The sequence below is a fragment of the Saimiri boliviensis genome, chromosome 6 (genome assembly GCF_048565385.1).
Source record: "Saimiri boliviensis isolate mSaiBol1 chromosome 6, mSaiBol1.pri, whole genome shotgun sequence".
In the NCBI taxonomy this organism is placed as follows: Eukaryota; Metazoa; Chordata; class Mammalia; order Primates; family Cebidae; genus Saimiri; species Saimiri boliviensis.
The window spans coordinates 115,523,302-115,550,078 of record NC_133454.1 but is presented as its reverse complement, the minus strand read 5'-3'; the positions used below and the strand labels follow the sequence as shown (position 1 = coordinate 115,550,078).

At 42.6% G+C, this 26,777-nt stretch overlaps 1 protein-coding gene across 2 annotated transcripts in view; it reads left to right on the top strand.

Annotated features, from left to right (window-relative positions):
* NUP160 (nucleoporin 160) overlaps positions 1–26,777 on the top strand; it is a 76,016-nt gene that overhangs the window by 33,737 nt on the left and 15,502 nt on the right. For both annotated transcript variants that reach the window (XM_074401469.1, XM_039471226.2), the window contains exons 13-27: positions 246–416; positions 2,717–2,816; positions 3,085–3,250; positions 4,175–4,302; positions 4,380–4,540; positions 7,423–7,556; positions 9,054–9,124; positions 10,200–10,359; positions 12,041–12,110; positions 13,948–14,046; positions 15,695–15,814; positions 21,913–22,008; positions 22,113–22,207; positions 22,301–22,397; positions 22,491–22,596. In XM_074401469.1, the coding sequence (XP_074257570.1) occupies positions 246–416; positions 2,717–2,816; positions 3,085–3,250; positions 4,175–4,302; positions 4,380–4,540; positions 7,423–7,556; positions 9,054–9,124; positions 10,200–10,359; positions 12,041–12,110; positions 13,948–14,046; positions 15,695–15,814; positions 21,913–22,008; positions 22,113–22,207; positions 22,301–22,397; positions 22,491–22,596 (1,774 nt within the window). The remainder of the gene's footprint in view (positions 1–245; positions 417–2,716; positions 2,817–3,084; positions 3,251–4,174; positions 4,303–4,379; positions 4,541–7,422; positions 7,557–9,053; positions 9,125–10,199; positions 10,360–12,040; positions 12,111–13,947; positions 14,047–15,694; positions 15,815–21,912; positions 22,009–22,112; positions 22,208–22,300; positions 22,398–22,490; positions 22,597–26,777) is intronic.

Sequence of the window (26,777 nt, the reverse complement as noted above, 5' to 3'; positions counted from 1 at the left end):
AGGTTGCTGTGAGTCGAGGTTGTGCCATTGCACTCCAGCCTGGGTAACAAGAGCAAAACTCCTCAAAAAAAAAACCTTTTAACTATAGAATTAGATACACATTTGGATAGTCTATGGCCTTTAATACGTAAGGAATATTCACTTGGCTGTAGCTTAGTATAATGATATTAGACAACTATATTTTTTGTGGACAAAGATCCTGAGTGGCATCAAGAGTTTAATTTATTTCATTTCTTCTTTGTCAGCTTCAAGGAAGTGTAACAGAGTATGAATTCTCCCAGGAGGCGTTTCGAAATTTACAACAAGAATTCTGGTGCAAGTTCTATGCCTGTTGTCTTCAGTATCAAGAAGCCCTCTCTCATCCTCTTGCCCTACATTTGAATCCACACACAAACATGGTGTGCCTGCTGAAAAAAGTAAGGGAGCTGAAGCATAAAGAAGAACTTCTTTAGACAGTTCAGTGGGTGTTATAACAAAATGCCTTCAGAAAAAAAAAAAAAAAAAAATCAGTGGTTCTTGCAGAATGTTAGTCTGGTGAATGTTGTGGTTAGCTTTTAGGACTTGCATTTGTAATTTTTTTCCCTAATGTAATTCATTCATTGGAGTAGTTTTCTGTGTTATTATCTATACTTTTTTTGCATTTTATTTTATTTACTTCTTATATTGAACGAATTTCCAACTTAAGGTAAGAGTTACAAGAATAGCCGGGCGCGGTGGCTCAAGCCTGTAATCCCAGCACTTTGGGAGGCCGAGGCGGGTGGATCACGAGGTCAAGTGATCGAGACCATCCTGGTCAACATGGTGAAACCCCGTCTCTACTAAAAATACAAAAAAATTGGCATGGTGGCACGTGCCTGTAATCCCAGCTACTCAGGAGGCTGAGGCAGGAGAATTGCCTGAACCCAGGAGGCGGAGGTTGCGGTGAGCCGAGATCGTGCCATTGCACTCCAGCCTGGGTAACAAGAGCGAAACTCCGTCTCAAAAAAAAAAAAAAAAGAGTTACAAGAATAGCACCTGAATTCATTTGTTCACTTCCATTTGCTTTTTGTCATTCTCTAAACATATTTTTTCCTGAACTACAGAAAAGTTAGTTGTAGATATCATACTCCTTTATCCTTAAATATTTCAGCATGTATCTAAGAACAAGGATATTAAATAACCGCAGCTCAATTTAAAAGTCAGGTTATTTGATATTGACATAATACTATACAGTTTATATTCAAACTTTGCCAAATATAATATATAGTTTATATTTTAAAGAATTTTGCGCCGGGCGCGGTGGCTCAAGCCTGTAATCCCAGCACTTTGGGAGGCTGAGGCGGGTGGATCACGAGGTCAAGAGATCGAGACCAGCCTGGTCAACATGGTGAAACCCCGTCTCTACTAAAAATACAAAAAATTAGCTGGGCATGGTGGCGTGTGCCTGTAATCCCAGCTACTCAGGAGGCTGAGGCAGGAGAATTGCCTGAGCCCAGGAGGCGGAGGTTGCGGTGAGCCGAGATCGTGCCATTGCACTCCAGCCTGGGTTAACAAGAGCGAAACTCCGTCTCAAAAAAAAAAAAAAAAAAAAAAAGAATTTTGCCAGTTGTGCCCGTAATTTTTCTTCCTAATCCAAGATTCAATCTTTTTTTTTTTTTTTTTTTCTTTTCCTGAGACAGGGTCTTGCTCTGTTGCCCAGTTTGGAGTGCAGTGGCACGATCTTGGCTCACTGCAACCTCCACCTCCCGGGTTTAAGCAATTCTCCTGCCTCAACCTCTCGAGTAGCTGGGATTATAGGTGCACACCACCACGCCCAGCTAATTTTTGTATTTTTAATAAAGACATGGTTTCACCATGTTGGCTAGTCTGGTCTCAAACTCCTGACCTCATGATCCACCTGCCTTTGCCTCCCAAAGTGCTGGGATTTCAGGCATGAGCCAACACACCTGGCTTTCTTTTCTTTTGACGGTGTCTTGCTCTGTTGCCTGCTGCAACCTCTGCCTCCTGAGTTCAAACAGTTCTCCTGCCTCAGCCTCCAGAGTAGCTGGGATTACAGGTACACCACCACACCTGGCTAATTTTGTAGTTTTAGTAGAGACGGAGTTTCACCATGTTGGCCAGCCTGGTCTCAAACTCCTGGCCTCAGGTGATCCACCTCAGCTTCCCAAAGTGCAGGATCCAATCTAATACATATTTAGTTATTATGTCTCTTTAGCTTAAACTCAAACTGTTATCAGCATTTGTCTTTCATGAGAATGACATTATTTGAAGACTACACTTGTTTTGTTTTGTTTGTTTGTTTTTTGAGGCTGGGTCTCACTGTGTCACCCAGGCTGGAGTGCAGTAGCACTCTTAAGACTCACTGCAGCCTCAACCTCCCAGGCTCAAGTGATCCTCCCACCCCGACTTCCTGAGTAGCTAGGACTAAAGCTGAGTGCCATCACACTTGACTAATTTTTTTTTTTTTTTTTTTTTTTTTAAGAGATGGGGTTTCATTATGATATCCAGGCTGATCTTGAACTCCTGGGCTCAAATGATCCTCTCACCTTGGCCTCCCAAAGTGTGGAATTACAGGTGTGAGCCACTGTGCCCAGCCAAGACTACACCTGTTGTTTCATAGAGTGTATTTCAACTTGGGTTTGTCTCGTCTTTCCTCATGATAAGATGCACATCTCAATTATTTTATACCTTTAAAAATTTACTGAAAAGAATGTAATTGGAAAATTTGTATTTCTAGGGGTACCTGTCTTTCCTTATTTCCTCCTCTTTAGTGGATCATTTGTATCTCCTGCCTTATGAGAACCTTTTGACAGAAGATGAGACAACCATATCTGATGGTAATAATAATTGTTATGTTCATATTTAATCCCCTTTCTATATAAACCTAATGCTTCATTTCACACAGACACAAAAAATATTGATTGCTACAATGACCTGCCTTGATCACTTTACCACACCACAGATATTTTAATAAACACTTAGGAGACCTAAGCATCTCTGAGACCTTAGATTTCTTGTCATTTAATTACAAACATTTTAATATATTATCAATCAGTAGATTGTCATTGACTTAAGACATGAATGTTAACTTTCTCTTATTTGTAGATGTGGATATCGCTCGAGATGTCTTATGTCTTGTAAAATGCCTGCGGCTGATTGGAGAGTCAGTAACTATGGATATGTCAGTTATAATGGAAACGAGTTGTTATAACCTACAGTCTCCGGAAAAGGCTGCAGAGCAGATTCTGGAAGATATGATCACGATTGATGTGTAAGGAGAATTTAGGGTAAAGTGCATTTCCTAATGGAAATTCAGCAATGTTTAGCACCAAAGTTGGGTTTTTAATGTATGTTCAAGAGTGTTCGAAGTAGTAGCTTAAAGTCAAACTGATGTGCTATGATTCTAAATAGATATTTCAACTTTTTTTTTTTTTTTTTTTAGAGACAGGGTTTTACATTGTTGGTCAGACTGCTTTCGAACTCCTGACCTCAGGTGATCCACCTACCTCGGCCTCCCAAAGTGCTGGGATTACAGGCGTGAGCCACCATGCCCGGCTGGCATATTTCCAGGTTTTTTTTTTTTTTTTTTTTTGAGACGGAGTTTCGCTCTTGTTACCCAGGCTGGAGTGCAATGGCGCAATCTCAGCTCACTGCAACCTCCGCCTCCTGGGTTCAGGTAATTCTCCTGCCTCAGCCTCCTGAGTAGCTGAGATTACAGGCACGCGCTACCATGCCCAGCTAATTTTTTGTATTTTTAGTGGAGAAGGGGTTTCACCATGTTGACCAGGATGGTCTCGATCTCTTGACCTTGTGATGCACCCGCCTTGGCCTCCCAAAGTGCTGGGATTACAGGCGTGAGCCACCGCACCCGGCTATATTTCAACTTTTAACGGAAAATCTAACACATGACTTCAACTCTGGAAATAGCCTCAAAATAATATGGTTTAACAATTAACTGAGCTTAAAATTCTAAAAAGCGAAAGTGTTCCTCTCACATTTGTTTTGTGTGTTGTTTTTAAAAAAAAAAAAGAGAGGAAATTTGCTATGTAGAGGGAATGTATCTTCTATGCCAGAGTGATTATATTCATTCCTTTATCTGGTTCCCTTGTTTCATAATGTATGTAGCTTATAGGACATATAGAATTTGTCTTAGGTATTCTCGGTAGTAATAAGAATTTTGTAATTGTCCTTATAGAGAAAATATGATGGAGGACATTTGTAGTAAACTGCAAGAGATTAGGAACCCCATCCATGCCATTGGGCTACTTTTACGGGAAATGGATTATGAAACAGAAGTGGAAATGGAAAAGGGATTCAATCCAGGTAAATGACAGAGCAACAAATATGCCTCTTTGATTAAAACAATGATGCATTCAGCTCCGTTTTTCTTCTCTTCACAGCTCAGCCTTTGAATATTCGAATGAATCTTTCCCAGCTCTATGGTAGTAGCACAGCAGGGTATATTGTGTGCAGAGCTGTGCATAAAATCGCCAGTACTCGTTTCCTAATCTGCCGAGACCTTTTGGTTTTACAGCAGCTGTTAATGAGGCTTGGAGATGCAGTAAGTACTGCTTGAGGGAAAACTTGTAAAATCTAAAACCTGGTGTAGGCCTACAAGCACTTAGCAGCAAAATGTCAGCCCTACTAGCACAGAAACTTTTGTCCTGGTTCACTGCTTTATTCCCCAAGCTTGGCTCTATGAGGTGCTCTATAAATATTTTTGAATTAACAATGAATAAGCATATTAATCCTTGTGAGATTATAGATTAAGAATATATGTGAAGGGGGTGGTGGGGAGGGAGAACATCAGGAAGAATAGCTAATGGATCCTGGGCTTAATACTAGGTGATGGGTTGATCTCTGCAGCAAACCATCATGGCACGTGTTTACCTATGTAACAAACCTGCACATCCTGCACATGTGCCCCGGAACTTAAAAGTTGATTTTTTAAAAACAAAGAACATATATGAAGCATATTGCTTTACTCTCAACCTTTGTATGTGTAGCAGTGGGAAATTTTCCCAGATTGGCTCTCCCAAAATGTAGTATTACTAGTAACTATGAATGTGATAAAAGTCCCTTTAGTATGGAAGAAGAAGAAGAAAACTATTTCTTTTTTCGCTCTCTTTTTTTCCTGTTTTTTTTTTTTTTTTTTGAGACAGCATCTCACTGTCAGCCAGGCTGGTGTGCCACGGCCTGATCTCAGCTCACCGTAACCTTCGCCTCCTGGGTTCAAGCGATTCTCCTTTTTAGCCTCCTGGGTAGCTGAGATTATAGGCACGTGCCACCACACCCAGCTAATTTTTGTGTTTTTTTAGAAATGGGGTTTCAGGCCGGGCGCGGTGGCTCAAGCCTGTAATCCCAGCACTTTGGGAGGCCGAGGCGGGTGGATCACGAGGTCAAGAGATCAAGACCATCCTGGTCAACATGGTGAAACCCCGTCTCTACTAAAAATACGAAAAAGTAGCCGGGCATGGTGGCACGTGCCTGTAATCCGAGCTACTCAGGAGGCTGAGGCAAGAGAATTGCCTGAACCCAGGAGGCGGAGGTTGCGGTGAGCCAAGATCGCGCCATTGCACTCCAGCCTGGGTAACAAGAGCGAAACTCCGTCTCAAAAAAAAAAAAAAGAAAGAAAGAAACGGGATTTCACCATTTTGGCCAGGCTGGTCTTGAACTCCTGACTTCAGGTGATCCACCCAGTCTTGAACTCCTGACCTCAGGTGATCCACCCACCTCAGCTTCCCAAAGTGCTGGGATTACAGGCATGAGCCACCTCCCCTGGCCTAAGAATTCTCTACAGTTCGAGTCTTACCTTAAACACAGTTTTGAGCTGCACGTTTTTCTTTGTGGTCCTCCTAACTCCTAACTCAGTTGATATAAAAATATAATTTTTATATTTTCAGTAGAGATGAGATTTAGCCATGTTGCCCAGACTGGTCTCAAACTCCTGGCCTCAAGCGATCCACCTGCCTCAGTCTCCCAAATTGCCAGGATTACAGGTGTGAACCACCATGCCTGGCCGCTTTCTATACATCTTAAATTATATCTCTAGGATAAGTTCTAAGAACTAGAATTTGATTGGTCTGCAGGTTGTGCACATTTTTAAGGCTTTTGGTAGTACTGCCAAATTTGCTTATAATGGTCATACCTATTTTTACCCAACACCAGCAATATATGAGAGAACTTAGATTTCCCTGTGTTTCTTCACTTTTTTTTTTTTTTTTGAGACAAGATCTTACTTCTGTTGTGCCCAGGCTGAAGTGTAGTGGCTATATCTTGGCCTACTACAGCCTTGATTTCCTGGGCTCAGTTGATCCTCCCGCATTAGCCTCCCAAGTACCTGGGACTACAGGCACATGCCACCAGACCAGCTAATTTTTGTTTGTACTTTTAGTAGAGATGGGGTTTCACCATGTTGTCTACTCTGGTCTTGAAATTTTGGGCTCAAGTAGTCTGCCTGCCTCAGCCTCCCAAAGTGCTGGAATTATAGGTATGAGCCACCGTGCCTGGCTCTCTTCTTTAATTCTGAACCACAGGTGTGTGTGTGTGTGTGTGTGTGTGTGTCTGTGTGTGTGTGTTTTTTTGAGACAAGAGTTTTACTCTTGTTGCCCAGGTTGGAGTGCAATGGCACAATCTCAGCTCACTGCAATCTCTGCCTCCCAGATTCAAGTGATTCTCCTGCCTCAACCTCTCAAATAGCTGGGATTACAGGAATGCGCCACCAGACCTGGCTAATTTTGTACTTTTAATAGAGATAGGGTTTCTCCATGTTGCTCAGACTGGTCTCAAATTCCTCACCTCAAGTGATCTGCCTGCCTCGGTCTCCCAAAGTGCTGGGATTACAGGCATGAGCCACCATGGCTGGCTCTGAACCCACAGATTTTTTTTTTTTTAGACAGAGTTTCACTCTTGTTACCCAGGCTGGAGTGCAATGGCGCGATCTTGGCTCACCGCAACCTCCGCCTCCTGGGCTCAGGCAATTCTCCTGCCTCAGCCTCCTGAGTAGCTGGGATTACAGGTACGCGCCACCATGCCCAGCTAATTTTTTGTATTTTTAGTAGAGACGGGGTTTCACCATGTTGACCAGGATGGTCTTGATCTCTTGACCTCATGATCCACCCGCCTCGGCCTCCCAAAGTGCTGGGATTACAGGCTTGAGCCCACCGTGCCCGGCGAACCCACAGATTTAATGAAAGTTAAGCTTTTCGTTGTTGATTTCTTTTCACCATCAGCTTCCATTATTTGGTGAGCTGTTTTTGATTATTTTTGGACTTAATTTTTGGGAAGATATTTTGCCACTTGCTACCATAAAACGCAAAACATGTCGCTTTTACAGTATTGTAAACTTTGTATTTATTTTATTTTACTTCCACCTGAGCCGTAAAAGTTACCATTACTAATTGCTATTATTTCTTGTCTTATCCACCCACCCATAATATATAGGTGATTTGGGGAGCTGGTCAGCTCTTTCAGGCTCAGCAAGAACTACTGCATCGAACAGCTCCTCTACTCTTATCTTACCACCTCATTAAGTGGGGAAGTGAGTGCTTGGCAACTGATGTTCCACTTGACACACTGTGAGTTTCATTATCCCAATTATTTCAAAAATATATTGCGAGTTTAATTATTTTTTCCATTGTCTTCAAGGGAAACAGTTTTTTGTTTTTGACACAGTCTCACTCTCTGTCACCCAGCTGGAGTGCAATGGCACAATCTTGGCTCACCACAACCTCAGCCTCCCAAGTGGATTACAGGCATCTGCCATCAAGCTCAGCTAATTTTTGTACTTTTGTAGGGATAGGGTTTCACCATAGTGGCCAGGCTGGTTTTGAACTCCTGACCTCAGGTGATCCACCTGGACGTCCCAAAGTGCTGGGATGACAGGCATGAGCCACCGTGCCTGGCCGGGAAAAAGTGTTTTAACAGTATGCTGTGAAATTATATGTTGTTAAGATTCAGAGAGCTTTTTGGTGCTCTATTTGTTAGAGGTTGAAGGCAACTTATAAAAATGAAAATAATGAGCTACATGTAACCATAGACCATATATGTATGTATACAGATAGATTATATATATACTTATATATTTGTATGTACAGATAAATCATGTTGAATGTAACATAATAAGATGAAACTGGCCGGTCGCGGTGGCTCAAGCCTGTAATCCCAGCACACTTTGGGAGGCCGAGGCGGGTGGATCACAAGGTCAAGAGATCAAGACCATCCTGGTCAACATGGTGAAACCCTGTCTCTACTAAAAATACAAAAAATTGGCTGGGCATGGTGGCACGTGCCTGTAATCCCAGCTACTCAGGAGGCTGAGGCAGGAGAATTGCCCGAACCCAGGAGGTGGAGGTTGCGGTGAGCCGAGATCGTGCCATTGCACTCCAGCCTGGGTAACAAGAGTGAAACTCTGTCTCAAAAAAAAAAAAAATGAAACCAGAAGGAAAGACCATACACAAAAACGTTATGCTAGTTATTTTAGGTAGGCTGAGTTTCTTTATAGCCAAATCCAAGAATTACAAGATTGACTTTTTGTTTGTTTGTTTTTGAGATGGAGTTTCACTCTTGTTGCCCAGTCTGGAGTGCAACGGTGGGATCTCAGCTCACTGTAACCTCCACCTCCCTGGTTCAAACAACTTTCCTGCCTCAGCCTCCCGAGTAGCTGGTATTAGAGGCGCCCACCACCATACCCAGCTAATATTTTGTATTTTTAGTAGAGACAGCATTTCACCATGTTGGCCAAGCTGGTGTTGAACTCCTGACCTCAGGTGATCCACCTGCTTCACCCTCAAAAAGTGCCGGGATTATAGGCGTGAGCCACCACACTTGGCCAAGGTTCACATTTTCAACAACATAAACCATCTGTTTGCCCTGGCTCCTCACTGAAGTGTCACTAAGTGATATGATAGGCAACAATCTATATTATAATGATTTCCAGTTTTCTTTGTGCTTTCAGTGTAGCTTTTATATGCAACTTATTAATTAAATTGACAGTGTTCTTAGTAGAAGAGCTTGTAGAAGTAATGTTTAGCATAGGAGAATTTACCAAGCTGTCTTTTTCCCTTTTCTCACAGGGAGTCTAATCTCCAACACTTATCAGTACTGGAATTGACAGACTCTGGTGCTTTAATGGCAAATAGGTTTGGTAAGGAGTGGACTGTGTACGCATTTGATTTTAAACTGGGGATTTATTGCATATTCATTAAAGTGGTCTTTTGCCACCTTTGCCATAGAAAGGTTGGCTAAGCTCTTTGCTTTCAGAAGGCATGAGTAAGCTGTGATGTGAGATCTCTGATTGTCACATGAAGGGGTCTGTGAAGCTGTAGTACCAGATCAGGCATATGTTAAGGGTATGGTACGTACTTATATATATGTACCATATATATATATATATATCTCAAAACAGAATGGGAATGCAGCCATATATATATATATATATATATATATATATATATATATATATATCTCAAAACAGAATGGGAATTCCCATTCTGTTTTGATGCTCCAGTGATTAATTCAACAAAATCATTTAAAAATGTATTAAGTTCATGGTAACTTTTGTAATCTTGATCAACAGTATCCCTCATGTTTGAAAACCATTATTCTGGAGAATTTATTTTGTGTTGTTCTTGTATAAAAGTTGAAATCCTGGGCTGGGCGCGGTGGCTCAAGCCTGTAATCCCAGCACTTTGGGAGGCCGAGGCGGGTGAATCACGAGGTCAAGAGATCGAGACCATCCTGGTCAACATGGTGAAACCCTGTCTCTACTAAAAATACAAAAATTAGCTGGGCGTGGTGGCGCGTGCCTGTAATCCCAGCTACTCAGGAGGCTGAGGCAGGAGAATTGCCTGAACCCAGGAGGTTGCGGTGAGCCAAGATCGTGCCATTGCACTTCAGCCTGGGTAACAAGAGCGAAACTCCATCAAAAAAAAAAAAGTTGAAATCCTGGGGCTAATTTCAAGGGAAGCCACTTCGGTGTTGTGAGATCAGTGAAAAAGTGACTAACTTTGATGTGAGTGGTGTTTTTATTGCATTTTTGTAGCACTTCACAGTTTACAAACCACTTTTATTTATATTGCCACTGGATATATACCCATGATACATTTTGTTTTGAAGTGATAAATGTTGTTTGTTATGGGCATAAAATCAATTGATAGACTATTTTAATTGAAAATTGGTGTTACCACTACACAAGACTGTCATAACTTTTTCTTTTTAAGTATCTAGTCCTCAGACTATTGTGGAGTTATTCTTCCAAGAAGTTGCAAGAAAACACATTATATCTCACCTCTTCTCTCAGCCAAAGGCACCTCTGAGCCAAACTGGATTGAATTGGCCTGAAATGATTACTGCAATTACCAGTTATTTATTGCAGCTTTTGTATCCTTTTATTTAAAAGCTAGTCAAAAGCTCTCTTCTGGCCAGGCATGTTGGCTCACACCTGTAATTCCAGCACTTCTGGAAGTGGAGGTGGGCTTATCACTTAAGGCCAGGAGTTTGAGACCAGCCTGGCCAACATGGTAAAACCCTGTCTCTACTAAAAATACAAAAATTAGGGTCGGGCGTGGTGGCTCACGCCTGTAATCCCAACACTTTGGGAGGCCGAGGCGGGTGGATCACGAGGTCAAGAGATCGAGACCATCGTGGTCAACATGGTGAAACCCCGTCTCTACTAAAAATACAAAAAATTAGCTGGGCATGGTGGCACGTGCCTGTAATCCCAGCTACTCAGGAGGCTGAGGCAGGAGAATTGCCTGAACCCAGGAGGCGGAGGTTGCGGTGAGCCAAGATCGTTCCATTGCACTCCAGCCTGGGTAACAAGAGCGAAACTCTGTCTCCAAAAAAAATATACAAAAATTAGCCAGGCCTCGTGGCCTGTGCCTGTGATCCCAGCTACTCAGGAGGCTGAGAATCACTTTAACTCAGGAGGCAGAGGTTGCAGTAAGCCAAGATTGCTCCACCATGTTCCAGTCTGGGCGATAGAGCAAGACTCCACCTAAAAAAAAAAATAATAAAGCAGCTCTCTTCTATCTAAATAGTCTGAAGCTCTTATTCTGCCTATATAATGAATTTTAATGAGGTTACACACCTCTCTAACAAGAGACAATAATATTTATTTTCATACATGATTCCAATTTTTATTTCATGTTGCTTTGTTTTTTGCTCAGAAGTTTAGCAAGATTTTATCAGTGTATACATTAATAAAAAGTATAATACCTGAATCTGTTTTAAGACTATTAATTTTGCTGGGTGCAGTGGCTCATGCCTGTAATCCCAGCACTTTGAGAGGCCAAGGCAGGCAGATCACTTGAGGTCAGGGGTTCAAGACCAGCCTTACCAACATGGTGAAACCGTGTCTCTACAAAAAATACAAAAATGAGTGGGATGTGGTGGTATCACCTTGTAGTCCCAGCTACTCAGGTGGCTGAGGCAGGAGAATCACTTGAACTTTGGAGGCAGAGGTTGCAGTGACCTGAGATCATCCCACTGCACTTCAGCCTGGGCAACATATATTTTTAATAAATATAATTTTTTCTCTTTTTTAAAAAAATATTTTTTAATGGCTGTATATGCCAGGCACTGTGTTATGTGCTGGATGTCCACTGGCACCAATACTGTGTTCTGCAGTACAGCAACGGGAATTGAAAATGAACACCCAGGAGTGAAATACAGGCTTTTTAAAATTTACGTATTTTTAGAGACAAGAATCTTACTATGTTGCCCAGGCTGCTCTTGATTTCTTGGGCTCAAGCAGTCCTCCCACTTTACCCTCCCAAAGTACAGGGATTGCAGGAGTGAGCCACCATGCCTGGTGAAATACATGGTTTATTCGCTAGTTACCTGAGTTCTAAGCTGTATGACAAGTTTTCTGGTATATATGTAACTGTTTCATTGTATTCTAGTGATGACTAGTGATGATGAAAGAACATGTTCTTGGCCACCTTCTCTACGTTGTTTTTGTAAATTAAGGTATTTTGTGAACTTTTCTGAATTTGATGCCCAATGTATGTATTTAAGATTTGCCAACAAAAATTAAGGAATCTCCTTAACCAATGACTAGATGGCCTAGCAATCCTGGTTGTCTCTTTCTAGAATGTTTGATGGGAAATTGTCAATATGTACAATTGCAGGTGAGTTCCTTTGAACATTCACATCTACTCATTCTTGTGAAGCATGGGATTGCTGAAAATTTTTTTCTTTGTAAATGTTAACTGAAGTTTAACGAATGACAATAATTTAAAGTTGATTGTGCAAAGACATACCCCAAAGAGGTTGTTCTCTATTTCTATACCCTCCTGAACTTGCTTGATCTTGTCTGATCTTAGAAGCTAAATAGAATTGGGCCTGGTGGCCAGGCGCGGTGGCTCAAGCCTGTAATCCCAGCACTTTGGGAGGCTGAGGCGGGTGGATCACGAGGTCGAGAGATCAAGACCATCCCGGTCAACATGGTGAAACCCCGTCTCTACTAAAAATACAAAAAATTAGCTGGGCATGGTGGCACGTGCCTGTAATCCCAGCTACTCAGGAGGCTGAGGCAGGAGAATTGCCTGAACCCAGGAGGCGGAGGTTGCGGTGAGCCGAGATGCGCCTTTGCACTCCAGCCTGGGTAACAAGAGCGAAACTCCGTCTCAAAAAAAATAAATAAATAAAAATAAAAAAAATAAAGAATTGGGCCTGGTTAGTACTTGGCTGAGAGAATACCTGGTTCCTTAGGCTTTTTTTTTGAGACGGAGTTTCGCTCTTGTTACCCAGGCTGGAGTGCAATGGCAGGATCTCGGCTCAACGCAACCTCTGCCTCCTGGGCTCAAGCAATTCTCCTGCCTCAGCCTCCATAGTAACTGGGATTACAGGCATGCGCCACCATGCCCAGCTAGTTTTTTGTATTTTTAGTAGAGACGGGGTTTCACCATGTTGACCAGAATGGTCTCGATCTCTCAACCTCGTGATCCACCTACCTCGGCCTCCCAAAGTGCTGAGATTACAGGCTTGAGCCACCGCGCCCAGCCTCCTTAGGCTTTTAAAGAAAGTAATAAAATATATTTTTAAAGAGATTTTTCTCTATTTCTCTCTTGATAGTATCTCCTAACATGTTTTTTTCTAGAGGCTTTTTTTTTTTTTTTTTTTTTTTTTTTTGAGACAGAGTCTCACTCTGTTGCCCAGGATGGAGTGCAGTGGCACGATTTGGCTCACTGCAACCTCCACCTCCCAGGTTCAAGCAGTTCTCCTGCCTCAGCCTCCCAAGTAGCTAGGATTACAGGCATGTGCTACCATGCCCAGCTAATTTTTGTATTTTTAGTAGAGACAGGGTTTCACCATGTTGGTGAGGCTGGTCTCAAACTTCTGACCTGAAATGATCCACCCACCTTGGCCTCCCAAAGTGCTAGGATTACAGGCGTGAACCACCAAACCCAGTCTCGAGAGTATCTTTTTTTTTTTTTTTTTTTTTTTTTTTTTTTTGAGACGGGGTTTCACTCTTGTTACCCAGGCTGGAGTGCAATGGCACGATCTCGGCTCACCGCAACCTCCGCCTCCTGGGTTCAGGCAATTCTCCTGCCTCAGCCTCCTGAGTAGCTGGGATTACAGGCACGCGCCACCATGCCCAGCTAATCGAGAGTATCTTTTTAAGAAATTCTCTCTTTAGGTTTTCTTTATAGTAATACAAATGTACTGTTGTTTTCATATAAATCCTTTACTAGAATCTAGCCATTGAACCAATATCAAAAACTGGAAAATTGCTGAAATATAAAATACATGTATGTGTGTTACTGGACTCCTGTTTGCATAAGGAAAGGGAATGGATGAGGAGCGAATGCAGCAGGGATAGGTTTTAATCTCAGAATGATGTCAGGAAATAAAACATTTGTTCAAACACTATCTTTTCATCCTCTGTGAAGAAGAACTTGGAAATGAGTATCTCCTTAAGTAACATTTATTTTCTAATCAGAAAGCACCTTTTATGCCTTTAAGGATTATATTCAACTGCTACAACCCTGGTGTCAAGTCAATGTTGGTTCTTGTCGATTTATGCTGGGAAGGTGTTACCTGGTTACAGGAGAAGGACAGAAGGTAAATTACATTTAAATGGTAAATAAATTTTAATGCAAGGAAAGGCTTAGCTTCCATCTGACTAGGTTGTAGGAGATGGGAGACATAAAATCCTCTATATAAAGTTAAAAAAGACTATATTAATGTCAGTGAAAGGCATGACATACATGTGAGGACTATTCACTTTCTTGTATTCTGCAGTTTAGACAAGACTTAGGAACGTAAGAAACATTAGAACCCTCCTGCCCCTGTATGTTTTTAGGGATTTCTTTCATTATTATTTTTATTATTATTATTTTGTAGAATCGGGGTCCACTAATGTCACTGTGTTACACAGACAGGCCGGATTCAAGCAATCCTCCCACCTTGGCCTCCACAGTGCTGGGATTACAGGCATAAGCTACCACATATGGCCAGGATACATTTTTTTTTTTTTTTTTTTTTTTTTTTTTGGACTAGTCAAGTGAAGCAATGGGAGTGGAGAAGAAACAAAGAAATCTGTAACTGGTTGTGATCAATTAGTTGAAAACACCACTGCGCTTGGACCAGCCACAGTATACATTTTTATAAATCAAATTTATTTACTTATTTTATTATTTCTTTTAGAGTATCACTCTATCAGCCTGGAGTGCAGTGGCATAATCATGGCTCACTGCTGCCTCAACCTCCTGGCCTCAAGCAATCCTCCCATGTCAGCCTCTCAAGTAGCTGAGACTACAGACACACGCCACCATTCCTGGCTAATTTTTTAATTTTTTGTAGAGAGGGGTTTTCCCATGTTGCCCAGTCCGTTCATGAATTCCTGGGCTCAAGTGATCTGCCTGCCTCAGCCTCCCAAAGTGTTGGGACTACAGGCATGAGCCACTGCACCCAGCCGAAATTTATTTATTAATTACATTGTTTTATTGTCTTATGCTGCTTTTTTCTCATTGTGGTAGTTTACATTTTTAATTTTTTCCCTGATATTCTATTATTATGTAAATTTTCAAACAGAAAAGTTTAAAGACTTTGAAACAGTACATACCTAACACTCAAATTCTACAATTGTTAACATATTTCTACAGTTGCTTTATTATGTATCTACATTATCAGTCATCTTATTAAAGTTTACTTTTTTTTTTTTTTTTTTGCAGGTGGGGGCAGTGGGGGAGACAGTCTTGCTCTGTTACCCAGGCTGGAGGGCCGGAGTGCGGTGGTGCAATCTTGGCTCACTGAAGCCTCTGCCCACCAGGCTCAAGCAATTCTACTACCTCAGCCTCCTGAGTAACTGGGATTACAGGCATACCCCACCAGGCCCACCTAATTTTTGTATTTTTAATAAAGGCGAGGTTTCACCATGTTGGCCAGGCTGATCTCAAACTTCTGACCTCAAGTAATCTGCCCACCTCGGCCTCCCAAAGTGCTGGGATTACAGGTGTGAACCATTGCACCTGGCCAAGGTTTACTTTTTAATTGGTAGCATTTAAGTTAAATGTGAAATAAATGTTTTTAAATATTAAATAATGCATCACATAGAATTCAAGATATGTGAGAAACTATGAATGTAATAGATCATGTTAAGCAATTTTGTTTCTTTTCTGGCTTTCTTTCGTGTGTCAACCCCTGATTTATAGCACCTAGAATTGGAATGATCTGTTGTTTTAAGTCACTTTATATTTTATTTCTCCAGGCTCTGGAATGTTTTTGTCAGGCAGCATCTGAAGTAGGCAAAGAGGAATTTTTGGATCGCTTGATTCGCTCAGAGGATGGGGAGATCGTGTCTACCCCCAGGCTGCAGTATTATGACAAGGTATATTACGTCTTGATTTGGGCTTTCTTTTTTTTTTTTTTTTTTTTTTAATTGACATGGAGTTTCGCTCTTGTTACCCAGGCTGGAGTGCAATGGCGCGATCTCGGCTCACTGCAACCTCTGTCTCCTGGGTTCAGGCATTATTCCTGCCTCAGCCTCCCGAGTAGCTGGGATTACAGGCATGTGCCACCATGCCCAGCTAATTTTTGTATTTTTAGTAGAGACAGGGTTTCACCATGTTGACCAGGATGGTCTTGATCTCTTGACCTCGTGATCCACCCGTCTCGGCCTCCCAAACTGCCGGGATTATAGGTGTGAGCCACCGCGCCCGACCGGTTTGGGCTTTCTTAACACCACCCTGTGTAAAAACATATCTGAGTCTGGGGACGGTGGCTCACCTCATTTAATCCCAGCCCTTTGGGAGACCGAGGTGGGAGGATCACATTCAGACAAAAACAATTGAACTTTTCAGGAATGCTATTTGAAAATACAAGTAAATGTACCTTGAGCCATGAAATGTTGGTTCAAGATAGTATAAAACCATAAACATTTTAAGGCATTAAGCATTCCAATCACTGTGGTGAAGTATAAGTCTGTTACAACCACTGTGTCTTTATCTATCATAATTCTAATTCTAAATATATCCAGAAAGATGTACATACTTCCAAAAGACATGTATAATTTTCTTCCAAGTAGCATGTTCCTGCAAGTCATATACAGTCATGTGTCACTTAACAACGGGAAAATGTTCTAAGAAATGTGTCTTTGGATGATAGTATTATTGTGTGAACATCATAGAGTGCACTTACACAAGTAGATGGTATAGCTCACCACACCTAGGCTATATGTCACAGCCTATTGTGTAACATGTTACTGTACTGGATACTGTAGGCAATTTATAATGCAATGTTATTTGTATATGTAAAAGTAGAAAAGTTATAGTAACACAGTATAAAAGATAAAACGCCTGGTGTGGTGGCTGACGCCTCCTTTGGGAGGCCAAGGTGGGTGGATTGCCTGAACTCAGGAGTCTGAGACCAGCCTGGGCAACACGGTGAAACCCCATCGCTGCTAAAATACAAAAAGTTAGCCAGGCATGCACCTGTAGTCCCAGCTACTCGGGGAACCTGGGAAGCGGAGGTTGCAGTAAGCCAAGATTGCACCACTGCCCTCCAGCCTGGGCAACAGAGCAAGACTCTGTCTTCAAAAAAAAAAAAAAAAATATATATATATATATATATATATATATATATAAAATGGTACACCTGCATGGCATACTTACCATGATTGAAGCTTGCAGGACTGGAAGTTGCTCTGAGTGAGTCAGTGAGTGGTAAGTGAATGTGGAGGCCTTGGACATTCCTGTACTGTGTAAACACTGTGCACTTAGGCTACACTAAATTTAGTTGTTGGGGTTTTTTATTTATTTAATTATTTATTTTGAGATACTGTCTCACTGTATTGCCCAGGCTAGTCTTAACTTTTTGGCTCTTTTGAATAAAACTTACCTTAAAACACAAACACATTACACAGCTGTACCAAAGTTGTTTTCTTTGGTTTTGGGTTTTTTGTTGTTGTTGTGTTTTTGTTTTTGTTTTGACTGTCTCATTCTGACATCCAGGCTGGAGTGTTCTGATACAAACAGCTCGCTGAAGCTTGAATGCCTTGGGCCCAAACAATCCTCCCACCTCAACATCCCAAGTTGCTGGGACCATAGGTGCATACCACTATACCTAGCTAACTTTTTCTTTTTTGTAGAGATGGAGTCTAGCCATGTTGCCCAAACTGGTCTTGAACTCCTGAACTATGCAGTCCTCCCAAAGTGCTGGGATTACGGGCATGAGCCATTGCACCCAGGCAGTTTTTTCTTCATGTATTTTTCTATTAAAAAAAAATGGGCCGGGCTCAGTGGCTCAAGCCTGTAATCCCAGCACTTTCGGAGGCCGAGGCGGGTGGATCACGAGGTCGAGAGATCGAGACCATCTTGGTCAACATAGTGAAACCCCGTCTCTACCAAAAATACAAAAAACTAGCTGGGCGTGGTGGCGCGTGCCTGTAATCCCAGCTACTTAGGAGGCTGAGGCAGGAGAATTGCCTGAACCCAGGAGGTGGAGGTTGCGGTGAGCCGAGATTGCGCCATTGCACTCCAGCCTGGGTAACGAGAGCGAAACTCCGTCTCAAAAAAAAAAAAAAAAAAAAAAAAAAAAAGGGCCGGGCGCGGTGGCTCACGCCTATAATCCCAGCACTTTGGGAGGCCGAGGCGGGTGGATCACGAGGTCAAGAGATCGAGACCATCCTGGTCAACATGGTGAAACCCCGTCTCTACTAAAAATACAAAAATTAGCTGGGCATGGTGGCACATGCCTGTAGTCCCAGCTACCCAGGAGGCTGAGGCAGGAGAATTGCTTAAACTCAGGAGGCGGAGGTTGCGGTGAGCCGAGATCGCTCCATTGCACTCCAGCCTGGGTAACAAGAGCAAAACTCAGTCTCAAAAAAAAAAAAAATGGCGGCTGGGCACAGTGGCTCACACCTACAATCCCAGCACTTTGGGAGACCGAGGCAGGCAGATCACTTGAGGTCAAAAATTCAAGACCAACCTGGCCAACATGGTGAAACTCCATCTCTACCAAAAAATGCAAAAATGGGTGTGGTGGCATGTGCCTATAGTTTCAGCTACTAGGGAGGTTGAGGTGGGAGAATTGCTTGAACTCAGGAGGCAGAGGTCGCAGTGAGCCAAGATCACACCACTGCACTCCAGCCTGGGTGACAGAGAGAGTGAAACCCTGTCTCAAAAAAAAAAAAAAAAAAAGTATTATGTACAGTATATAATTGTATATGCTACACCTTTTTTTTTTTTTTTTTTTGAGATGGAGTCTGTTGCCCAGGCTGGAGTACAGTGAGTGGCATGATCTTGGCTCACTGCAACCTCCACCTCCCAGGTTCAAGCAATTCTCCTGCCTCAGCCTCCCAAGAAGTTGAGATTATAGGTGTACCCCACCATACCCAGCTAATTTTTGTATTTTTAGTAGAGACGGAGTTTTACTATGTTGGCCAGACTGGTCCTGACCTCCTGACCTCAAATGATTCGCCCTCCTCAGCCTCCCAAAGTGCTGGGATTACAGGCGTGAGCCACCACACCCAGCCGTGCTATACTTTTTATACAATTGGAAGCACAGTAGGTTTGTTTATACCAACGTCACCACAAACATGTGAGTAATACATTTTATTGCGGTGGCTATGTCACTGGAAGATAGGAATTTTCCAGGTCCGTTATAATGGGTGCAGTGGCTCACACTTACAATCCCAACATTTTGAGAGGCTAAGGCGGGAAGATCACTGGAGCCTAGGAATTTGAGATTAACCCAGACAGCAAAGGAAGACCCCATCTCAACAAAAAAGTAAAAAATTAGCTGGGCATGGTACTGCATGACTGTGGTCCCAGCTACTCAGGTGGCTGAGATGGAAGGATCACTTGAGCCCAGGAGGTTGAGGCTACATTGAGCTATGATCACACCACTGCACTCTAGCCTGGGCAACAGAGCAGGACCCTTTCTCAAAAAATAAAGTTAATAAAAATAATTTTCAAACTTTTTATTTTAGCTTCATCCTTTATAAACTTATATTTTGGGTGTATCATACATATATATTAGAAAATTGCACGTATATAAGGTAGGGAAATGTGCACATTTAGGGGCACGTGCAGACATTGATAGGGTGGAAAACCAAAAATGTTTGTGAGGTTGGGCCTGGTGGCTCACGCCTGTATTCCCAGCACTTTGGGAGGCTGAGGCAGGTGGATCACCCTAGGTCAGGGGCTCAAGACCAATCTGACCACCATGGCAAGACCCCTAAAAACACACAAATTAGTCAGGCATGGTGGCATATGCCTGTAATCCCAGCTACTTGGGAGGCTGAAGCAGGAGAATCACTTGAACCCAGGAGGTGGAGGTTACCGTGAGCCGAGATCGCACCATTGCACTCAAGTCTGATTGGCAGAATGAGACCCTGTCTCAAAAAAAAAGGATTATGTCAATCATTTAGCAAATTCTCTTTAGGGTTTTTATAAAACTATGGTGTTAATTTATTTGCTATCTTTACATTCATTTGTAACCTGAACAGTTAGTAGTGAAATTATATTTATTCTTATGTTCAACAATTTTTTTTAAATAGAGATGGGGTCTCACTATGTTGGTCAGGATCACAGGTGTGAGCCACCATATCCAGCCTCAACAAGTATTTATGGAGAGACTACTGTTTACTGGGCACTGAGGATAGAATTCTGAATTTTAAAAGGACAATTCAGGCTGGACACTGGTGGCTCACACCTGTAAACCCAATACTTTGGGAGGCCAAGGCAGGAGGATCACTTGAACCCAGGAGTTAGAGGCCAGCCTGGGCAATATAGTGAGACCTCATCTCTACAAAAAGTAGAAAAAAAATAGCTGTGTCTGGTGACATGCACCTGTAGTTTCAGCTACTTAGGATGCTGAGGCAGGAGGGTCACTTGAGCCTGGGAGGTTGAGGCTGCAATGAGCTGTGATCGTGCCACTGCACTCCAGCCTGGGTGACAGAGTGAGACCATCTCAAGAAAGAAAAAATAGTTTCCTGCCCCCATGGTGCTTACATTCAAGTAAGGAAAGAAGCTAGACAAATCAATATAAGTGATAAATTCTCTGACTAAAACAAACAGATCAAGAGAATATAGTAGGAAATATTCAGCTTGTTATGAGATTATCTGGAGAACCATATAGTGGTATGCTTTGGAGTCTGGATACTAAGGGTTGAATCTTAGGTCTCCCAACTGTGTGACCTTCGGCAAGTTACTCTGCACCCCAGACTCTTCATCTGTAAAATCCTCATCAGATTGCTCGGAGAGTGAATATATTAACTACAAAGTGTGAAGCCATGCCTAGCTGGTTGGTAGGCCTTCAGTATTCAGAGAGCATTTCTTTACACCCCCACAACTTGAATTGAATGCACGTATATATTAGTACATAAACATATTAATGACTTTGGGGGCCATTTTATTACTTTGTAACACTGTCAAAAGGAAAGGACAATGAAAAGCCCTGTATTTAATTCCTCTATTGTTTATTAATAGTCGTTCCTGTAAAAGTTCTGTAGAGAACATGTTAGAATTATCTCTTAATTTCAACTATCTCTGTTCCTGCCTAACACTAGCAATCACAATTTATCTATAATTAGAGAGCTATTATGCCAATGGTAGTATCTGGGGAAACGAATAGAAAGCTTTTACAAGATGGAATATAACAGAATAATCTAAAGGAAAATATTTAATATTAAGCAAATAATCCTATCCATCTTGTCAGCACCTTTGATTTAAACTTTATCTTACCTTGTTACCTTTTTTTAAAATCTTTTTATTTATTTTTTAAGAGACAGGGTCTTGCTGTTTTACCCAGGTTAAATTGCAGGGGCAGGATTAAAACTCACTGCAACCTTGAACTCCTAGGTTCAAGCAATCCTCCCACCTCAGCCTCCCAAGTCGCTCCAAGTGCATGCCACCAAGTGCAGCTAATATTTTTTTAAAAATTTTGTAGAGACGGGGGTGTTACTATGTTGCCCAGGCTGGCCTTGAGCAATCCTGCTGCCCCAGCCTCCCAAAGTACTGGGATTACAGGTGTGAGCCACCATGCTGGCCTACTTACCTTTCTAAATAATTTTAAACCATAATTTAGTTTGAAGTGCATTACCATATTAATTTATCAGAAATTTCACGCCGGGCGCGGTGGCTCAAGCCTGTAATCCCAGCACTTTGGGAGGCTGAGGCGGGTGGATCACGAGGTCAAGAGATCGAGACCATCCTGGTCAACATGGTGAAACCCCGTATCTACTAAAAATACAAAAAATTAGCTGGGCATGGTGGCGCGTGCCTGTAATCCCAGCTACTCAGGAGGCTGAGGCAGGAGAATTGCCTGAACCCAGGAGGCGGAGGTTGCGGTGAGCCGAGATTGCACCATTGCACTCCAGCCTGGGTAACAAGAGTGAAACTCTGTCTCAAAAAAAAATATATATATATATATAGATATATATATATATATCTATATATATCAGAAATTTCTTTTGTTTCTCGTTAGGTTTTACGACTTCTAGATGTCGTTGGTTTGCCTGAACTGGTTATTCAGTTGGCTACATCAGCCATAACTGAAGCAGGTGATGACTGGAAAAGTCAGGTAAGAATTGACGATAATTTGGTTGTTTTCTTTAAAGTTTGTTGTGGGTGTGGTACATTCATTTCTATTGCTTTTTTGATATTTGATCTACATTTGATATTTAGGCTACTCTAAGGACATGCATTTTCAAACATCATTTGGATTTGGGTCACAATAGCCAAGCATATGAAGCCTTAACCCAAATTTCTGATTCCAGCAGGTAATCTCATGGTCTTTTTTAGAGAAGACAATTTACCAATTCTGTTTAACCTACTAAGACAGTTTGCCCTCATATCCGTTTCTTTCCTTCTAGGCAATTAGATTGTTTACGGCAGTTGGTGGTAGTTCTTTGTGAACGCTCACAGCTACAGGATCTTGTAGAGTTTCCTTATGTAAATCTGCATAATGAGGTAATTTTAGTTATCTAGTGATGGCTTTCAATAACTATGGTGGCGGCCATGATTGCTACTGACTTAGTTATCTGATTGCTTTCCCTTCCCTAGGTTGTGGGAATAATTGAGTCACGTGCTAGAGCCGTGGACCTTATGACTCACAATTACTATGAACTTCTGTATGCCTTTCACATCTATCGCCACAATTACCGCAAGGGTAAGCAATGTAACCAAACAGTATCTTGGAGACAACCTTATTAATCATGTTTTACCAAAATATTGTGTTAGACTTAGGTAATTTTTAATGTGTTTAAGTATAAGATTAGCTTAAACCTTTTGAGGATTACCTTGAAGATATGCCCTTGCTTCCATTCTAGAAGTTTCTCAAGGCATTGCCATTGAACAGCATTCTATGTGTATCTTCTGTCCAATTATAAAGGAAATGAGCGCCACGTGTGGTGGCTTATGCCTTTAATCCTAGCACTTTTAGGAGGCCGAGGCAGGTGGATCACCTGAGGTCAGGAGTTCAAGACTAGCCTGACCAACATGGTGAAACCCCGTCTCTACTAAAAATATAAAACTAAGCTGGACATGGTGGCAGGTGCCTATAATCCCAGCTACTCAGGAGGCTGAGCCAGGAGAATTGCTTGAACCCAGAGGGCAGAGGTTACAATGAGACAAGGTTGCACCACTCACTCTAGCCTGGGTGAAAGAGCGAAACTCTGTCTCAAAAGAAAAAAAAAGAAAATTAGCTTTTTCACTAGAAGCAGCATGAATTTGTATGACTAGTTTGGAGTTCTTGTGCTCTTTTACCATTGGCCTTCTGTCTTTCCTCACTGCAGTTCTTAGAGCGAAATTCTGACTGCTTAAATGTGCTTAGATCATGAATATAGTAGATGATATTTCTTGTTAGCTATGGTTAGATTGTTCACATCCCTTCAATTAAATGCAAAATCCTTAAAGAGGGGACTACAATTTACATTTAGGGCCAAGCACAGTGGTCAGGCACAGATTACAACCACACCTGTAATCTCAGACTTTGGGAGGCTGAGATGGGTGGATCACTTAATATCAGGAGATCGAGACCAGCCTGGGCAACATGATGAAACTCCCTCTCTACTGAAAATACAAAAATTAGCCAGGCGTGGGGACATGTGCCTGTAATCCCAGCTACTTGTAAGGCTGAGGCAAGAGAACTGCTTGATCCTGGGAAGTGGAGGTTGCAGTGAGTCAAGATCATGCTACTGCACTTCAGCCTGGGTGACAGAGCAAGACCCTGTCTCAAAAAAAAAAAAAAAAAAAAAAAACGGCCGGGCACGGTGGCTCACGCCTGTAATCCCAGCACTTTGGGAGGCCGAGGCAGGTGGATCACGAGGTCGAGAGATCAAGACCATCCTGATCAACAAGGTGAAACCCCGTCTCTACTAAAAATGCAAAAATTAGCTGGGCCTGGTGGCGCGTGCCTGTAATCCCAGCTACTCAGGAGGCTGAGGCAGGAGAATTGCTTGAACCCAGGAGGCGGAGGTTGCGGTGAGCCGAGATCGCGCCATTGCACTCCAGCCTGGGTAACAAGAGCGAAACTCCATCTCAAAAAAAAAAAAAACAAGCCGGGCGCGGTGGCTCAAGCCTGTAATCCCAGCACTTTGGGAGGCCAAGGCGGGTGGATCACGAGGTCAAGAGATCGAAACCATCCTGGTCAACATGGTGAAACCCCGTCTCTACTAAAAATACTAAAAATTAGCTGGGCATGGTGGCGCGTGCCTGTAATCCCAGCTACTCAGGAGGCTGAGGCAGGAGAATTTCCTGAACCCAGGAGGCGGAGGTTACGGTGAGCCGAGATCGCGCCATTGCACTCCAGCCTGGGCAACAAGAGCGAAACTCCGTCTCAAAAAAAAAAAAAAAAAAAAACTACAGTTAAAAATTATCAAATGATATCCTGGTGAATTCTTTTTTTCTTCATTCATTTTGTTTGTTTGTTTGTTTTGAGACAGTTTCACTCTGTTGCCTGGGCTGGAGTGTATTTTGGCACAGTCTCAGCTCACTGTAAGCTCTGCCTCCTTCCTTAGACTCCTGAGTAGCTGGGACTGCAGGCATGCACCACCACACCCAGCTAATTTTTTTGAATTTTTTAGTAGAGTGGGGGGGTCGGGGTGCGGGTTTTCACCATGTTGGTCAGGCTGGTCTTGAATTTATGACCTCAGCCTCTCAAAGTGCTGGGATTACAGACATGTGCAACCATGCCTGGCTAATTTTTTTTTTTTTTTTTTTTTTTAGTAGAGATGGGATTTTGCCATGTTGGCCAGCTGGTCTCAAACTCCTGACCCCAGGTGACCCACCTGTCTCAGCCTACCAAAGTGCTGGGATTACAGGCGTGAGCCACCATGCCCAACCAAGAATTTATGTGTTTTTTTGTTGTTGTTTTGTTTTTTTGGTTTTTGGTTTTTTTTAAGAGATGAGTTCTCGCCATGTTGCCCAAGCTGGAGTGCAGTGGCTGTTCACAGGCACGATCCCACTACTGATCAACACGGGAGTTTTGACCTGCTCCATTTCTGACCTGGGCCAGTTCCCTCTTTAGGCAACCTGGTGGTCCCTTGTTCCTGGGAGGTCATCATATTGATTCCAAACTTAGTGCAGACACCCAATCAGCATAATGCACTACAGTCCAGAACTCCTGGGCTCAAGGGATCCTCCCACCACAGCCTCCTGTGCAGCTGGGACTATAGGCACAAGCCACCGTACCCTGCGAAATTATGTTATTTTATTTTATTTATTTATTTTTTTGAGACGGAGTTTTCCTCTTGTTACCCAGGCTGGTGCGATCTCAGCTCACTGCTACCTCCGCCTCCCGGGTTCGGGCAATTCTCTGACCTCAGCCTCCTGAGTAGCTGGGATTACAGGCACGCGCCACCATGCTCAGCTAATATTTTGTATTTTTAGTAGAGATGGGGTTTCACCATGTTGACCAGGATGGTCTCGATCTCTTGACCTCGTGATCCACCCGCCTTGGCCTCCCAAAGTGCTGGGATTACAGGCTTGAGCCACCGTGCCCAGCGAAATTATGTTCTTAAGCAGAGTATTATAACATCTCTTGGTCTCACAGTCCTGAGCAGGTATAGGTGACTAGTTCTATAAGCCAGTATTCTGTACTTGTAATGGTAATGTAGTATCTTAAATATCAAAAATAACATTTTTCCTTTTTTTTTAATTGTGGTAAAATACACATAATATACAATATATCATCTTAACTTTTTTTTTTTTTTTGAGAAGGAATTTCGCTGTTGTTACCCAGACTGGAGTGCAATGGCACAATCTCGGCTCACTGCAACCTCTGCCTCCTGGGTTCAAGCAATTCTCCTGCCTCAGCCTCCCGAGTAGCTGGGAATACAGGCGCGCGCCACCATGCCCAGCTAATTTTTGTATTTTTTTTTTTTTTTTTTTTTTTGAGACGGAGTTTTTGCTCTTGTTACCCAGGCTGGAGTGCAATGGCGCGATCTCGGCTCACCGCAACCTCCGCCTCCTGGGTTCAGGCAATTCTCCTGCCTCAGCCTCCTGAGTAGCTGGGATTACAGGCACGTGCCACCATGCCCAGCTAATTTTTTCTATTTTTAGTAGAGACGGGGTTTCACCATGTTGACCAGGATGGTCTCGATCTCTCGACCTTGTGATCCACCCGCCTCGGCCTCCCAAAGTGCTGGGATTACAGGCTTGAGCCACCGCGCCCGGCCAATTTTTGTATTTTTTAATAGAGATGGGGTTTCACCTTGTTGACCAGGATGGTCTCGATCTCTTGACCTTGTGATCCACCTGCCTAGGCCTCCCAAAGTGCTAGGATTATAGGCGTGAGCCACCACGCCCGGCCCATCTTAACCATTTTTAAGTGTACAGTTCAGGAGTGCTAAGTGCATTCACAATATTTTATAACCAATCTCCAGAACACTTTTAATCTTGGAAAACTGAAGCTCTGTATTCATTAAACAAGTATGCCCTGTTTCTCCCAGCTCCCACCCCTGAGAAACCACCATTTTACCTCCCATCTTTATGAATTTAGCTACTTGAATCATACAGCATGTGTCTTTTTGTGACTGGCTTATTTCACTTAGCATACTGTCTTCAAGGATCATCCTTGTAGTGGCATGCGTCAGAATTTTCTTCCTTAAAGTTATCTTAAAAGATTAGCCAGTGTGGTGGCAGCTGCCTATAATCCCTGCTTGGGGTCCTGAGGCAGGAGGATCATTTGAAGCAGAGTTTGTGGTGAGCAGAGACTGCACCATTGCACTCTAGCCTGGGCAACAAGAGCAAAACTCCATCTCAAGAAAAAAAAAAAAAACATAATCTCAAAGATAACTAAATTATTTTCTGTTATATTTCAATGTCAGATTTTGTTCATCCATCAGTGAA